At 42.5% G+C, this 17,384-nt stretch overlaps 1 protein-coding gene across 1 annotated transcript in view; it reads right to left on the reverse strand.

Annotated features, from left to right (window-relative positions):
- The window catches only part of LOC124148984, a 41,438-nt gene that overhangs the window by 11,880 nt on the left and 12,174 nt on the right, over positions 1-17,384 (reverse strand). The window contains exons 11-18 of the mRNA XM_048389136.1: positions 15,015-15,209; positions 13,507-13,830; positions 12,604-12,744; positions 11,735-11,896; positions 10,675-10,848; positions 9,689-9,919; positions 8,158-8,529; positions 5,620-5,904 (exon numbers count right to left, since the gene is read on the reverse strand). Coding sequence (XP_048245093.1) covers positions 5,620-5,904; positions 8,158-8,529; positions 9,689-9,919; positions 10,675-10,848; positions 11,735-11,896; positions 12,604-12,744; positions 13,507-13,830; positions 15,015-15,209 — 1,884 coding nt within the window. The remainder of the gene's footprint in view (positions 1-5,619; positions 5,905-8,157; positions 8,530-9,688; positions 9,920-10,674; positions 10,849-11,734; positions 11,897-12,603; positions 12,745-13,506; positions 13,831-15,014; positions 15,210-17,384) is intronic.

Genomic DNA, 17,384 nt, shown 5'->3' on the forward strand with positions numbered 1-17,384 from the left:
GCTCTCGGCGGGAGGCGAACGTTTTTTTTATATTTGATTTGTGTTCATCGCGCTGATTCGATAAACAAAGCACGAAGATAAAGATTAAAGCATATAATGTATAAATATTTACATTGGATGTCATATTTAACACTGTTGGTGATTTCAACATCGAACTTTGTTTTGTTTTACTCGGGCACCTGTAACCTCTGTGACGTTGCATGTCAAAGGTCGCGGGTCACGGTATTTCGTTCCAGACGAACAATCGGAAATTTGCCGCTCTTGCCAACCCCGTTATGGTGGATGATTGAAACCAACTGTCGATAACCGTAACAGCTTCATTTGTATTCGTGAAATAAAAAACTTAGTCTTGCAATAATAATAAGGTATTTAACAATAACAAACCGCATGAATACAAATTTACATACTGAAATTAAACGAAAGATTATTAATAATTTAGTAATGAATTCTACTGTCAAAGAGCTAGCTATTTATATTTAGACATACGAACTAATAATAAATATATAGATTCATCGGGGACCGGTATTCAAGTAATTTTAACTGACATTTACACGTTCATAATTCAACATCATATAGTTCTTGTTTATATACTTATATAACCAATAAATTATAAATATATTCGACACTGCATAAGATCCTATATGCCGTTGCTACCAACCTACTTTTCAACGTCTTGTAATAAATTGGGTCGCCTCATTAAACATACGAAAACGTGACTTACATATAATCAGTCACAAAACATGAACAACACAGACCCAAGAGGGTGTGTCAAAGTTTACCATGTGCGTTTTCGTTTCTTCTGGGAGACATGCTTTTGACTTGTTTTCTCTCATGAAAAGTACCGCTAAGCGACCTTCAACTTCGGTCGCCATTTTGTTTTAAGTTTCGGCTAAAAAGTTGCGGTACCTTTTCTGTGTTTTTGCAGAATTTGAGGTTTAGGAAGCATGAATGGAATTTCTAAGTATACGTATGAATATGAGGAGTGGCACATTTTCACACAGACTGTTTTTAAAAGATGTCAGTAGGTATGTATAACTGTATGAATGTTTTTGAATACGCTTTGATATGAATGTGATGAACGAGGCCTTGAACAAATACTGTAAAAAAAATATATACACTCCATTCACCATCGATAAACTGGGCATTTAGTTGGTTTCATTAGCTAATTAATACATAGATGCGTAGATATTTGACCATTTTCAATCTTTTAACCAAAATATTTATGAAGGTTTCAAACATTCCTTCGCATATGGATTTTCAATCAGTCGGTGCAATTTGTTCGAAATGAAAAAAATATTTCAATGGCGGCACATTTGAACGAAAGTGTAAACAAGGGGAATTTGACTAACTCCATATGCGTTATTTATTGACAGTAGAGTTGTGAAAATGACACAGATGTGATGGAAATTTACTGCTTTTTGCGATGTTGCAATTGCTATGGGCTTGGGGTAATCCAAAAATATTTTATTTCAATTCTTTTAACATGATGTTTCAGAAGGACATATATGTCCCTCTGGCACAGCAACTGCGTTTTGTGTAGGGACATATATGTCCAAATGGCATCCAGGGGGTTAACCCCCTGGATGCCAGAGGGACATATATGTCCCTCCTCTACAGCCCTCACTTTGAAGTCGAATAAAATTCAAAATACATCACCCACACAAATACACTTTACAGTTTTGAATAAGGTGGGAAATTCCCTGTTCTGTGATATCACCCACTGGCATTTTAGGCCAAGCAAAAGTACTGAACATGACCTCTGAAAATTAGGTACATCGTAAATGTCGCCATTTTTTACACATTACTAAATCACCTCTCACGGCGTTATTTACAGCATGTTTTGATATCTAAGTTTCGGATATTTACTCGGATAAATGAATTTCAAAAATAACATTTTAGTGATCACGGGTATCTGTCCTTTATGAAATCACCAATGATCATTCCAAAACGTCTCCGATAACCCTAGAATCGTTTCGAATGTTTTGGAAAATACGCAAACACGAACGCCGAAGTGAACTTTCCGCCATATTGGATGGTGTTTACAAAATCACGTTTCAGGTACACCGGTTTTGAGACGCCTGTAACATCACGTATATTTCAAACGTATCTGCGATACCTACATCCTTGAATTCCTCATACATTTTAGAATCAAATGACCAGTGGTCTTTGTCACCAATACAAAGTGGCTCGATGAAATCAAGCAAAATAAGTTAGGTGTGAAAACGAACGCTGTGCTCGAAAAAACTGCACATGGTTGAAATGTAAACAAAGCAAAATTCAGATTTTACACAGTGTAGCATATTCTCCTATTATGAGCTATCCATTCGTCTATTCGTTCAAGATATTGGCTCAACATTTTCAGAATATGCATGGGAAGAGAATCGTAGGAAGAATTGGGGAATTTCAAATAGATACATTGCAATGATTTGATATTTTCAACAGAAGTTGTCAAAGTTACCGTTCTGGTTGACGCCATGACTGACGCAAAATCACGCACAACGACAACGGTATTTATCTGAATTTCTGACTATTTCCGTTTGTTTCAATGAAAATTATGACAACAAATAACAGTACATAGATTGTCAGAATGTTTCTGATTACTTACATGTCACATTTATGTGTATACGATCCCTGAATCAACGAAAGTCCCCCCGTACAATCCCGCGTACTGTTGAAAGTGTACACGCCATTTTGTAAAAGTGGGTCACAGGTAGTGATGTCATACGTCAACATTGTTGTACATATTTGGTAATTTCTTTGAGGTGAAGGTCCTTGAATGAGAGTGCACACGATCACTGTATCATGCTGTTTACAGTTTCAGTTATGGTGTATATTTTGCATGTCTCTTATACATTTGTTCACACAATTTATTTCACTTTGGATATTTGTCAATGTTCAAAATGTAATCATACGTACATATAGGCCACAACATGTATGAACGAACCTTTGATAATCTCCTGTTTGTTTGAACATTGTTTGCATAACAATGTGATAGTTTTATAGTGTCGACTACGATATTTCTTTCCTTTGGACAAGTGTTACAAGATAAAGTGTAAATGTGACTGCAGCATGTATACGTATGTCTTGGGATGTGTAATAAGTCAATATCATAAGTTCATATAACCAATGTCCATGAATAGCCGTTTCATTTTATTTTATAACTAAAACTGAATATATTACTTTAACAAAATGGATAATATTTTTCGGTAAAATATATGCACACATTTCTGAAATGTCTTTGTCATGGATTTGTCTTTTATGTTGTTGGATACAGAGAACAGTGATATCTAACGATTCGCAAGGTGCGCGTTAGTCACAAACAATTTACGAATTATTCCTCTCGTTTTGCATTATATAATCAATTGTTTCATTCTGTTTTCAATATTGTGATCACAGGATAGTAAACAGTTTACTTTATTTCTCCAGGAATTGTAAAATGTATAAAAAATAAAACCCATGCCAGGTACCCCGTTGGTTCAAACGTATACGATTACCCTGATAATTCTATACTAATAGAGCTTTCTTTGCATCTTTTATTGTGTAAGAAAAAATAACATATTCATGAACAAATATATGTCCAATATTGAATATAATTTTGGTTGTTTTGAAATATTCTTTGGGGAATTTCATTACGTAAATTGATGCCAAACAGGTGCGTGTCTTGTCCAATTAAGATACACGATAAACTATCTAATTGTTTACATATTTAAGACATTATTTACTTGGTGAGAGCAGTCATTTTATGTTGTGTCGAAAAAGCGTCAAATTCCGTTCCACACATCGAGATTTTCCATAACATGAACGAAAATTAGGGGAGATATATATTAATCAAAATACCAGTGTCGTCTTTTTCCGACGTTATCAAATACATAAAACCAGCAATGATTATTTTTAGGGTATTTCATTACATTGATGATAAGGCTTGTGCTCCATTAATAATGATGCGACATTAGTCAAATTACACTTACACAATCAGGAGAATGTTGGAATCAAAGGACTAAATTATAGGTTAGATAAGGCCATCCATTTCTCTATTACCTCCTATTTTATGAAGTACGGTTTCATCATTTCTTATGGGTATATTTTATAACTAAACGTGTACAGTTTCAATATCGATATTTGTGTTGGAATAGTTTGGTTCCTCCTGAACAAAACACCACGAAAATATATTGTCCTTACCCACAGCTAATTCTTACCAAGTGACCCGAGTTACAACAAACTAGAGCTAAGCATAGCGGAGTTATGCCCCCTTTTCTCTGTACGTGTGTAACCTCTCTGTCACCTTTTGACGTCATAGAGAAAAATCAGTTTTCGTCATTTACGGCATGCTATTTTTGGAATTGAATGTATGTCGTTATACATACGCATATGACTCCATTTGATATGTAGTTATGTCGTTCTGATATTAGGCAGTATTTTGTTCGCTCACAGTTTCCGTAAAGCTTCTTAATAAAAAAAATTGTCGCACAGTACTTTTATCAGTGTACGATAAAAAGCGGAGAAATTTACTGTTTTTCAACGCAGAATAAATTCTCGGACAACACTTAGGAGTGTCTGTTTTTAAAACCGGTTTGATATTTACAGTTAAATTTACACCATCAAATGGGAAATTTGATATTCTCCACCTCTGCGTAATTTTATAGCCAGAGGTAGACCCAGTGCCGCGTGAGCGCAATTCTCGCACAACCTTCACTTTTCCGATCTTAGGAAAATGTGCGTCAGAAAAAAAACTCGGCATCCAGAGGGTTAAGGTCCAGTAAACAAACCCTGAAACATAACCTCCTCCCTTTAAGGTCTAGTAAACAAATCCTGAAACAAGACCTCCCCCTTTAAGCTCCAGTAAACAAACCCTGACACATGACCTCCTCCCTTTAAGCTCGAGTAAACAAACCCTGAAATAAGACCTCCCCCTTTAAGCTCCAGTAAACAAACCCTGAAACAAGACCTCCTCCCTTTAAGCTCCAGTAAACAAACCCTGAAAAAAGACCTTCCCCTTTAAGCTCCAGTAAACAAACCCTGAAACATGACCTCCTCCCTTTAAGCTCGAGTAAACAAACCCTGAAACAAGACCTCCCCCTTTAAGCTCGAGTAAACAAACCCTGAAACATGACCTCCCCCTTGAAGCCCCAGTAAACAAACCCTGAAACAAGACCTCCCCCTTTAAGCTCCAGTAAACAAACCCTGAAACAAGACCTCCCCCCTTTAAGCTCCAGTAAACAAACCCTGAAACAAGACCTCCCCCTTGAAGCCCCAGTAAACAAACCCTGAAACAAGACCTCCCCCTTTAAGGTCCAGTAAACAAACCTGAAACAAGACCTCCCCCTTTTAGCACCAGTAAACAAAGCCTGAAGCATGCCCCCGCCCCACCCCTTAATCCCCACTCTACATAGTTTTGATATACCTTATTACGCTAAAGGTAGTTCAAGAGAAGCACGTTAAGACATCGCGTACCAATTGCGTAAATCGATGCTCATGATATCAATTACCGGATTGTCTGTTCCATTCTCGATTATTTACAGACCGCCTTTATAATGGTGGGATAATGCTGAGTGCGGCGTTAAACAAACAAACATCATGTTCAGATAATGTTGTTTACGTGAAAGCTTCTAAGTTTCAAACCTTTCTTGTCTGTAAAGTACTCATGCATGTTGAGACTCCCCGCATCTGTGATGCCAGAAACCGTGAGTGTGAGATCCACGACGACATCCCGGTCAGGCACAGAGCACTTAACCTCAGTCTTGGAGGAACAGAAGCCACCATCTTTACATGCCAACTTGCTGGAGTGTTGCTCGATTTCATTGGTCAGTTCTTGCTTGTACTTTGCCTCCGAGCCAATCAAGGAACATTTTAGCCCGGTGTAGGACATAGTGTTTTTGATACTCATGCCTCGGGGTGCCTCCATCACTGAAAACACAGACAATACGGACACGCTCAAATAGGCCAACTGACTATAACCTTAAGGTTCTTGCATAACTAGTATGTGAACAATTTGATGCTGGAATTTTGGTAATAAATGCCTATGTGATTCTATGAATCACTTTTCAGTCGGCTCGAAAATAACATTGTATACTGTGGTTTCATTCCGTACCAGAACAAAGCCTTGCAGATCCTCCTTCAACTAGGCGATCTGACCGTTATGATTGCCATAGGCAGGGCTTACAGAGCCTCCTTCAACTAGGCGTTCTGGCCGTTATGATTGTTATAGGCAGGGCTTACAGAGCCTCCTTCAACTAGGCGATCTGACCGTTATGATTGCCATAGGCAGGGCTTACAGAGCCTCCTTCAACTAGGCAATCTGGCCGTTATGATTGTTATAGGCAGGGTTTACAGAGCCTCCTTCAACTAGGCGATCTGACCGTTATGATTGCCATAGGCAGGGCTTACAGAACCTCCTTCAACTAGGCGATCTGACCGTTATGATTGCCATAGGCAGGGCTTACAGAGCCTCCTTCAACTAGGCGATCTGACCGTTATGATTGTTATAGGCAGGGCTTACAGAACCTCCTTCAACTAGGCGATCTGACCGTTATGATTGCCATAGGCAGGGCTTACAGAGCCTCCTTCAACTAGGCGATCTGACCGTTATGATTGCCATAGGCAGGGCTTACAGAGCCTCCTTCAACTAGGCAATCTGACCGATATGATTTCCATAGGCAGGCCTTACAGAGCCTCCTTCAACTAGGCGATCTGACCGTTATGATTGCCATAGGCAGGGCTTACAGAGCCTCCTTCAACTAGGCGATCTGACCGTTATGATTGCCATAGGCAGGGCTTACAGAACCTCCTTCAACTAGGCGATCTGCCCGTTATGATTGCCATAGGCAGGCCTTACAGAACCTCCTTCAACTAGGCAATCTGACCGTTATGATTGCCATAGGCAGGGCTTACAGAGCCTCCTTCAACTAGGCGATCTGACCGATATGATTTCCATAGGCAAGCCTTACAGAGCCTTCTTCAACTAGGCGATCTGACCGTTATGATTGCCATAGGCAGGGCTTGCAAAGCCCCTTTTAATTAAGCAGTCTGACCATTACGGTTGTCGTAGGCAGGGCTTATGGAGCCTCCTTCAACTAGGCGAACTGCCCGTTATGATTGCCATAGGCAGGGCTTACAGAGCCTCCTTCAACTAGGCGATCTAACCATTATGATTGCCATAGGCAGGGATTACAGAGCCTCGTTCAACTAGGCGATCTGGCCGTTATGATTGTCATAGTGAGTGAGTAGATATGGTTTTTCGCCGCTTTAAGTAATATTCCAGCAATATAACGGCGGGGGACACCAGAAATGGGCTTCACACCTTGTACCCATGTCGGGAATCGAACCCGGGTCTTCGGCGTGACGAGCGAACGCTTTAACCACTAGGCTACCCGACCGCCCCTATGATTGTCATAGGCAGGGCTTACAGAGCCTCCTTCAACTAGGCGATCTGACCGTTACGATTGTCGTAGGCAAGGTTTGATTTAAGGAACTTGATTTAACTTGCACCAGGTGCATGTTGACCTGAAAAGCTAGTTGCACCAGACAAAACCAGGCAGCATCCTAAATAAATATCTAAATAAATTCTCAGGTCTCTGATGACTGTCATGATTTTTAGTACAGAGAGTACTGACGGTACAATTCGTATGTGGCAATGTCCATGGCAACCAGAGTATAATTAATAATTATTATCATTATACTGGTTGGATAATCTAAATATCATAGGTATACGATGGGCGACTTCTATGAAAGATGAAGCAACAGTACGGTATTTTAGCGTGAAGTACCCACAGTCTGATGACGTCAAGGAAGTCCACGAAGGAATGACAAAGTACACATGGATAAAGCCGATGTTGTGTGGACAATCATGGTTTGAGTCAAGATACAAATGTGAACTTTGTCGACATGCACTTGGTGCATGTAGATATAAATATTAGGTTGCATTTTTCAATAATAGGTTGCACTTGTGCATGTTGTAAATAGGTCTGTCTATGTTACAGTAGGGGGCTTGGGTTATGATCGGTGTGTTTACGGAGGCTAACAGGAGGTGTACGAAATAAATCATAAATGCTTAGTATATAACAACGTATCTACGCCCTAAAGAATGTCCATGTATGCAAAACGAGTATTGATAAGTGTACATTCATATTGCATTCTCAGCTCCCTGGGGAGTACACTCACTATTGCAAGATGGCAGAAACGCGGCAGCTCTGGTCTCATAGTCCCACGTGTAATCTGTCCCTGGTCCACAGTTGTACGACGGCAGTGGTTCATTTGTGAAGCTATATCCTGGATTACATCTCAGCTTACAGCTTTGGGTGGAGCCTGTCTGGTTACATTCAAACACGGAGTTCGGCGGCTTCGGGAAGGTTATACAGGCTGGACATTGTAGCCGATTGCAGGGTTCTGCCTGAGTTGTCTCCCCTTTGCAGTCGAGTCCGCCATGTTGTGGGGCTGGACTGTCGCAGTGACGTGACCTCGATCTGAGGCCAGTCTGACCACAGGTGGCCGAACAGTCTGACCAGAGTGACCATCCGCTCCAGCCACCGTTCACTTTTAATAGAGGGTCAAAGTTAGCAAAAAAAACAACAACAATATGACAGCGGGGGACACCCATTTTGGAAACCGAAACTGAGTCATAGGCGTGACGAGCGAACACCACAGAAGAGGGACACACGGGAGAAGGACTCATTCGGTGATCACGTTTAAGCAGTATTTCAGCAAAATAAACATCCCGGTGTGTACGATTGATAAACTAGGCTTGAACTAGGCTTGGATTCCGGAGTTACAGTTTGGCTGGATCAACAAGTCTTATGCATAGTCCAATCAAAATTGCGAAACTAGACATCCGATTCGTTAACAACATGGATTCCAACGTGGCGCTACGATCGGGCTACGTAATTCCAGCCTAGTTCGGCAAGGTAGACACTGGACTTTTACAGTCAGTTAACTCCCTTGCCTCGGGAAGATGGTGTACACCACGAGCATTGCTATGTTGTTTGGATCTATTGATGAATAATCGTGACCAACAACCAGAAGATCCTGTCTCGATAAAGGGAGAAACACAGGATTATTAAACGAAATTCACAGGCATATATAGGAGTGAAGAACATACTTCTAATCAGGCCCGTCATTTTTAAGTTAGATCTTTTAGGATTCTTTTCTGCGTCAAGATATGACAACACCTCCATAGAATGTCGCATCAGGTGGATCCTGAGTGAACTTTGACCCATCTAATTGAACTATACGTGGGTTCTTTAGCCAATCAGCGCTCAGCTTTCTGAACGATTCGGCTTGATTTCTTTACAACCTCGATTTGGAAATGTCGATCTCAGCAAAAGAAAACAGCAACAGAACACAAATATATCCTCAATAATGCACACTTGTAGGTGTTGATGACATGACGCTCAGAAACGACCTGATGAATACATTTCCCAACAATATAATAGAGCGGCTTTATGGTTTTGCTTTCGGAACTCCCCGTTTATGTTCGTTTTGGAGATCAATAAATCATTGTTTGATATTTTCTTGACCTATGATGTGCAAACATAACATCCTTGGTTGAAAAATAGAAAACTATGCGCTTTAATCTTTCATCCGTTTGGATGTCAGCGTTATCTAATTATTTCCAAACAGTTGAACTCGGAAGTTGATTTTACAGAGGATTTCGAACTCCCATTAATGTAAAGAGATTGCAAAAAAAACGCTTTACCTATCTGTTCCTGGCATCGATCGCCCGTGTACCCAGCCACGCACTGACAGACGAACCCCCCAGGGGATGTGACACAGGTGCCTCTGTTGGCACATGGCTGACTGACACAGTGGTCGGGGGGAGTCTGGCACTGCTCCCCGCTGTATCCCCCTGAGCACCGGCACCGGAAGCCATCAGCCAGCATCTCACAGGCGTTGGCACCGCAAGGGCTGCTCAGGCACTCGTCGTGGACTGTTGTGGCAATGTAGAGTGGAGAGTAGGATAAAATGGAGGGGGTTTGAGGTACATGTGTCAATAGGGAATGGGCTTCACCACATGATCCCTTTAGCCAACTCTTAGACTCATTGGCTACCAACTCGTGGTACTCCAGGACAAGCCGAATATCGACTCATGCCCCTCTCGTGGTCATTTTTGCGACCGGGTCCCGTCTAAGCGCAAACGGGCATAGCCAAAGGAATTGTCAGATCGTTGCGTTAAGATTCACCTATATTTTACCCCATATCATAAGTTTTCCAGATTCTATTTTAAACACCTCGGGACTGACAGTATTATACAGTATGATAGAACACATATAACTGTATCTTAGATATATTTTTATATGCAAGACATATGCAAAATAAAAAATATTCCTGAGGAATTCTTTGACCGAAGTATTTAAAGTCATACGCGTATTTTGATTGGTTTGTCGTATTTACGCACATAGCATTCATCGATAGGGGGACGTATCTTCTTGTTGCTATATGTAATAATACATCAGAAGCCCAACCAATCAGGAAACTGTAGTATGTTGGTGGACGGGCCTACTTATCGTTAGGTTAGGAAATATTAAAGCCAAAACATTGCTTGATCAGCCAATCAAAAGCCACGCAATTGATTTATTATGTTGTAATTGTAATCGTCAGATTGGCATTTGGCAGGTGTTTAATTAAACAATAACGTGTCCAACAGTCAACATGTTTTGCTATTATTTATTGTGATATACTCACGGTATGTGGCCTCAATGCAGCTACCCGGGCTGGTTGCCCCCGAGTCCCGGGTGGTGTACCCAGGGGAGCACGTACTACAGTTGACTTCCCCGGGGGTAATAGAGAAGGTGCCTTCTCCACACAGCGAACATGGCGCTAGTCCTGTAGCGGAGTACTGGCCAGGCGGGCACACCTCTGAAACGGCCGTGTTTCAGTGTCACTATTACCCCTTCAATGACAATCAAATGACAGGTCGCATTGGGCATCATCAGAAACAATCAACCTGTTTGTGGGGCTTTGACAGGGTCTTCATTCATGAATATAATAAAGATTGCTCTATTTTGTCGTCCCTACCTAAATGCTTGTCCAAGCTACAGAAATAGTTCATATGTGACAGGGACATATAATTGCGCTCCTTGTGGTTCATTATCCCTGTAGTGTTTTATTGTACGATAAACAACACCAATTCGGCTTTTATTTCTGAATTTACGGTAATTCTAATAGCCCTTCTAAGATATATATACATAATAAGCATGCAATTAAAGAGATGCCCATCGTCTGAGGCGTCGCAATTCGATTAAAATTCGCCAGACACCTATGATGGTTGGTTCGAATCCATGCTTGGCCCTGATCATGTTTCTAGGTTTGTCAGCGCCATACCTGTGCTCGTGGGTTTCATCAGCGTAGGAAACGACCAGGACAACTTCGTCCCACATCAGGCTGACACGCCGTGCTATAAATCCGGCCCGGCACAGAGCACCCTGTTTGTAAGGTAATATGCCTCTTACTCAACTTAATTTCTTTCTTTCTTAGAATTAGTTAAGCCCAGACATTGTACTATTATTACACCTCCATCTACTGCAACATGCTTTTTAGAGAAGTGAAGGTGTTGGTTATCTCCCCTGGTTGGGTATTCGACAAACTCCTCACAGCGCGTGACACCTTTACACTCCCGGTGTAAGGAGCTCCTCGAACGGGCTATCGCTGTGAGGAGCTTGGTTGCTCGAGCCCTTGATGTGTGGCTCGAGTCCATCCTAACCCGTATACGCGAGTACCGTCATGTACTTTAATGATTGTCTACCGTGACACTCGGCGAGGCTTCCAGCTCCGGCAGTTTCCGTGGACATCCCATTAGGACACGGCACATAAGTGACGGAGTTATCCGATGGCTGGTAAGACCCTTTCGGAACAGGATCACACGAGTCTTTGGTCTGGTTGTAATACTGGCCTCTTGGACATCCAGCTGAAATCACACAACACGCCTTGGGGACCGACCATTTGATATTCTGTTCCCGACAATGTTTGGGGTAAATAGTTTACATAAAGGTTTTAAAAAGGTACTGGCATCAACATTGTTCACTGCTGAATAGCCTGACCACCTAGTTGTGGTTCCTGAAATGTGTCTGCCTCCTTGCAGAGAAACAAATGTATGTCTTGAAACAGTGCGAGGAAAGTAGTGTTTTGTCTCCAATAAAAATTCCAATAGTCATATTACTGTCAGTATTCTGTATCGAACTAATCCCAGTGTTCGACACAAACGCTGGTCTGTTGGTCAGAGTCCAGGACCAGTAAAATTAAGCAAATGCTGTTCCGGTAGGCTAGTGTTATTTTGGGGACGAACATGTAATTTAAGTTTGTACGACTTTTGAAATCAGCAATAGATCAACTCTATATTCTAAGCAAAATCAGCGTGGTACAGTGGTAACCTTGACTGGTTTCTCATTCTACTTGCGCAATGAAGTAACACATTTTGAAACCCATTTTTTTCAGGAACATTAATTTGTGTCTTGTAGAGATCTAAAAGACTAGTAGATTTTCCATTGTGCTGGCCCTTTGATCCACTGACATATCTTTGCCAGTGTCAAGCACTGCTTATCCCTCGTCCTATTGCGCCAGTCTCTCGTCCTGTACATTCCATGACCTTGACCGTTGACATTGGTGTATACTGACCACAAGCTCCACTAGCATAGTCCGGCCCCGTGCCCTGCGGACAGTCCATTGCCATAGCATCAACATGGAGCACAGCACTTGATGCAGACAGCCCAAATGTCAGGAAATTCAGAGACCCAGACATGACACCAGTTGTGATTCCTAAAAACATATTTTCAACAAATGGCTAATTGAACCCTGGAATCACACGATCTAACATGCTTACAACACAACGTGGTCTTCCCAGTCCTCTAAAGCGCTGCAGTTTTAATTGTGATCGTGGGATTGTGAATGGACCCTATTTCTTTCGTCCCTATCCCTCTGCTGGTTCAAATTGCAGAAGTAGTTAATTTGCGACCTGGACCTAAAATTCTGTACTGTGCAAAGGTTCAAGAACGCAATCATGTCATCAAAGAGACAACGGGTGGCCAAGTAGTCTATGGCGCCGTAGTTGGCTATGCAAGTAACGTCCCTTAGGCGTGCCAGGAACCCGTGATCGTGGGTTCGAATCCAAGATTGACCCCGATTATATGTTTCCAGGTTGTCAACATCATACCCATGTTCAAGGGTTTCACCAAAGTGGTTAAGACCTGTACTTCGGGCTCAGACCTCACTCCGGCTTTCCTATCACATGAAGCTAACACGCCCTGGTATAAATGGAATACTTTACAAAGAGGAGTTTAACTCACTCAATCATCAAGCGGTCAGTTAACTGAGTGAGTGAGTATGGTTTTACGCTGCTTTTAGCAATATTCCAGCAATATCACGGCGGGGTAACCAGAAATGGGCTTCGAATATTGTACCCATGTCGGGAATCGAACCCAGGTCTTCAGCGTGACGAGCGAACGCTTTAACCACAAGGCTACCCGACCGCCCCTCGGTTAGATAAGTCGTATAAATATTAATATCGGATAGACAACGTACCCGCTGCGACCTTGTTCAGTAGGTTCTGGCCAGCCATTACAGCCAGTGGTCCCCCGCCATTAGCAGCGCTGTACGGAACAACGATGTCAAACTTTAACTGCACTTGGGAGGACGTCGTGCGTTTGCCGGTCACCATGCCGCATATGACGTCCACGTTCTGTGTATTGCACTGCGTCCTGTCAGCGCACACGGACATGAAGATACTGCTGGTGAGAGACTTGATGAAGTTGTCCCTGATCTGACCCCGAGCCGAGGCACTAGCCGGACACGCCCCCGAGTAGTACACGTTTCCCGGGGCACGGAAAGACAGTGGCAGGGTACTGGCTGGAAATGTGAAACACTGGGGAGATAGGGAACTAAGGCACCGACAATTTCATATGTGGAGGGGTTGCTGATTGTTCTAAAATATCATGGTTTTTTTTTCCATTCCTTTCAGAGAAATAAACTCTATGTTTTGAAGCACTGACTAAGATAATCTGTATCAAACAGCCCCTCCCCACCGAATATAAAATTGCTGGACATATAACTAGTGAACTGAACTGACATAATCATAAGATTTATTAGAAATAATTCTTTATATTCGGCCACAATAAATTATTTTTTGCAGATTCTTCCATATGATTCGAAATTTTACTGTTCAGAATATACTGTCTTCAAAGAATCTGTTCAGTGCATATGTCGATGGATGAGATTCACGTGAAGCATGATTCTTTGGTGGAGCTGGACTTAGTATTTTACGCCGTACACTTTAAGCAAGAATGGGGTACACACTGTTTCTTAGTCTGTTTCTACTTGAGGACAATAAAATGATTTGAGTCGGTGGCAATGAAAAAATAATAATCAACTTTTTTTTTTTATCTCAGGCCGAGTCAGTATATTTCTTGTGTTCTTGATTGGCTCAGTCACGACAATATGCAAGGTGTCGCCAATTTGAAAGGTTAATTTGAAAGAAAAAAGTAATGAATATTGTTCAATGTAACTTTTGAAAAAACACAGTTGAGAGGCTACGTGATTTGTTTTAGCATTTAAAATAAAATTCATGTTGTAACAGTTCACTGTGCATCTTCGTGCTGCCCTGTGAAGACCCGAGTTCGAATGGGTCTTCAGCAACCCAAACGGTATCGGGTGGCCAGGCTAGCTAACGTAATTGATGCATGTCATCGTATCCCAATTGCGTGGATCGAGGCTCATGATGTCAATCACTGGACTGTCTGGTCCAGACTCGATTCTTTAAAGACCGCCGTAATATAGCTGGAATATTGCTGAGTGTGGCGTTAAACAACGAACAAACAAACGAAACATCTTCGTGCTCGTTATAGCTGGCATCATAGGTGGAAAACCCCCTCATTATCCTGAGGTGTCATGGCAATGGGTGCCCTTGCTTGTTATATGTTATTTGGGGATTGATTGAATATAATCACTGTTATGTTTGGACACACCTTTCAGAACTGACTTGGCTGATTAAGAATATAATCGCACACCCCTCAGTACACTCAGTACATACTCACCAACACACGGCATGATGTAAGGGTTCGGCTTCCACGTGCCGCTCTTACCACCACAGGCGTACATGCCGTTAGGGGGCGCTGATCGCGGGATCAGGTAGCCATCTTGGCACTGCATCTGGCACATATTGCCCGACACCCACTTGTCGCATGACAACGCCCCATTTTCTGGCGGCACCAGGGCCGGGCAGCTCCTCTCTGTAAGTACGTATTCAGGTCACACAACAGATGGTAGCAAAATTTGGGGGGCATATTTTTTTGTTCCGTGTGGCCCTAGTGGCAGTTGTTTTATGTCTGTTTCAGTCTCATTAAAATCAGGTCTTAGTGCTCGCTACCGCCACACAAACAGCTGAGGTCATTCCATTACAGGTCACGTCAGAATGACCTTTCATCCGACCAATCAGTGCGTCGCTTACGAGAACGCGAAAGTGAAAGTGTTTTCTAATTATGCAACCTCGGACAGGTCACCACGAGGCATTCCGAACGACAGTTAGGGGTTGGTTATAAAGTGATCAGCATTTGAAATCATAGAGTACTACTTTGTTCCAGAATATTATTTTGTTCAGTTTTCATATTTTGAATCGAAAACTGTTCTTGAACGGAAGTCGCCATTTTGAAACTAGTGCGCTAAAACTCCATATAGCTGCTTTCTGATTGGTTAATGTCGACTTCCTGTTAGTCATTTCACTGGTTTGTCAAAGTTCGCGAAAGGCCGTCCTTTAATGGGACGAGCGCTTAGATCAGATTTATATTAAGTTGCATCTGTTTTGGGTTGATACCTATATGGCGTGGATCTACTTTCATACGACTGGCCTACTTATATAACAGAAGTCATCAGGAGATGACATATGCCTCCGATCTGGTGCAATTCGGAAAAGGAGTTTGGCAATTTATACCCCACTTTTGGTTCATTGCCATTGGATAACTTCAGTTAGTGAGGAAAAATGAAATACTGTTCAACATACTACATTATCCTGAATCATCAAATTCCTATATAATAGCAAAATGTACTACTTCAGCTCTGTTTAATACATGCACTAAGTTTGGATGAAAAATCTTTCACGGTTTTCAAGTTATGCTCCAGAATATACGGACAGACGAGCGAACGGACGGATAGACAGACCAGGGGATTATATGATGGGGGGGGCATAAAAGATGCGAATCGTTTACCAGGTCAACGTTTTTTAAACTGAGGGCCAAAAGAAACGTTACCAACATTAACTGATTTGCCACTTTGAAACAAAGATGCCAACCTGTTCAAAAACAGTAAAGAACACATCTCACGAATACAGCCTTCATGTTCTCTGTCGTTCTTTGCACGTGCTTTGCGGATTTTGGGAGATATTGGTGGTTTTTTTCAGCAATTTTTTAAAACATTCTTTCCCAAATTATCGTGCAATTTCCGGGTATAAATTACGCACGGATCTGTTCCCTATCATTGGTTGCGATGATTAACACCAACGAACAGGCCAAGACTGACCGCTGTCCAGAGGGGGAGAGCCATAGGTATGCTGCAGATGGGAGCGACACAGAGAGCGGTTGCCATTAACATGAACTGCTCCAAGATGACCATTACCAGACCGGTCGCACGTCTCCGACAGACTGGCAGAACCGCAGTCAGACCACGGAGTGGCAGACCAAAGGTCACGACCCCGCAGGATGACCGCTTTTTACGGGTACTTCATCTGAGGAACAGATTTCTTATTGTGACGTCATCAGCTGCCAACAGTTTAGGACATCCGGTCAGCAGACAAAGTGACCAGACGACTACGACATTATGGTCTCCGGGCTTATCGCCCTTTCAAGGGCATGACCTTGACCCGTCAACATCGACGTGCCAGATTGACGTGGTGCAGGCAAACTCAGCGATGGCAACAAAGGGAATGGCGGCGAGTGCTGTTTAGTGACGAGAGCAGGTTCCAACTCTTCAAACCTGATGGGCGGACGCGAGTTTATCGATGACGTGGTGAACGTACGGCTCCTTGTTGTGTCCAGGAGGTGGAACCTTACGGGGGCGGAAGTGTGATGGTCTGGGGCGGCATTTGCGGGGACGAGAAGACGGAACTTGTCAGCATCGAAGGCAATCTGACAGCACAACGCTACAATGACAATATCTTACGGCCAGTGGTTCTTCCTTTCATCCAGCGTCAACAACGGACGCGTACGGTGTTCCAACAAGATAACGCCACACCCCATAAAGCCCGTATTACTAGAGACTTCCTCGTGACTGTCCTGCCGTGGCCAGCTCGATCACCAGATCTGTCACCTATAGAACATCTCTGGGACCAGCTGGGGCGTCGTCTTCAGAAACGTCAACATTCTCCCTTCACGAGACAATCGTTGATCGTTGCCCTCCGTGAGGAATGGAATCGG

Source organism: Haliotis rufescens, unplaced genomic scaffold, assembly GCF_023055435.1.
Source record: "Haliotis rufescens isolate VD_foot unplaced genomic scaffold, xgHalRufe1.0.p SCAF_8, whole genome shotgun sequence".
In the NCBI taxonomy this organism is placed as follows: Eukaryota; Metazoa; Mollusca; class Gastropoda; order Lepetellida; family Haliotidae; genus Haliotis; species Haliotis rufescens.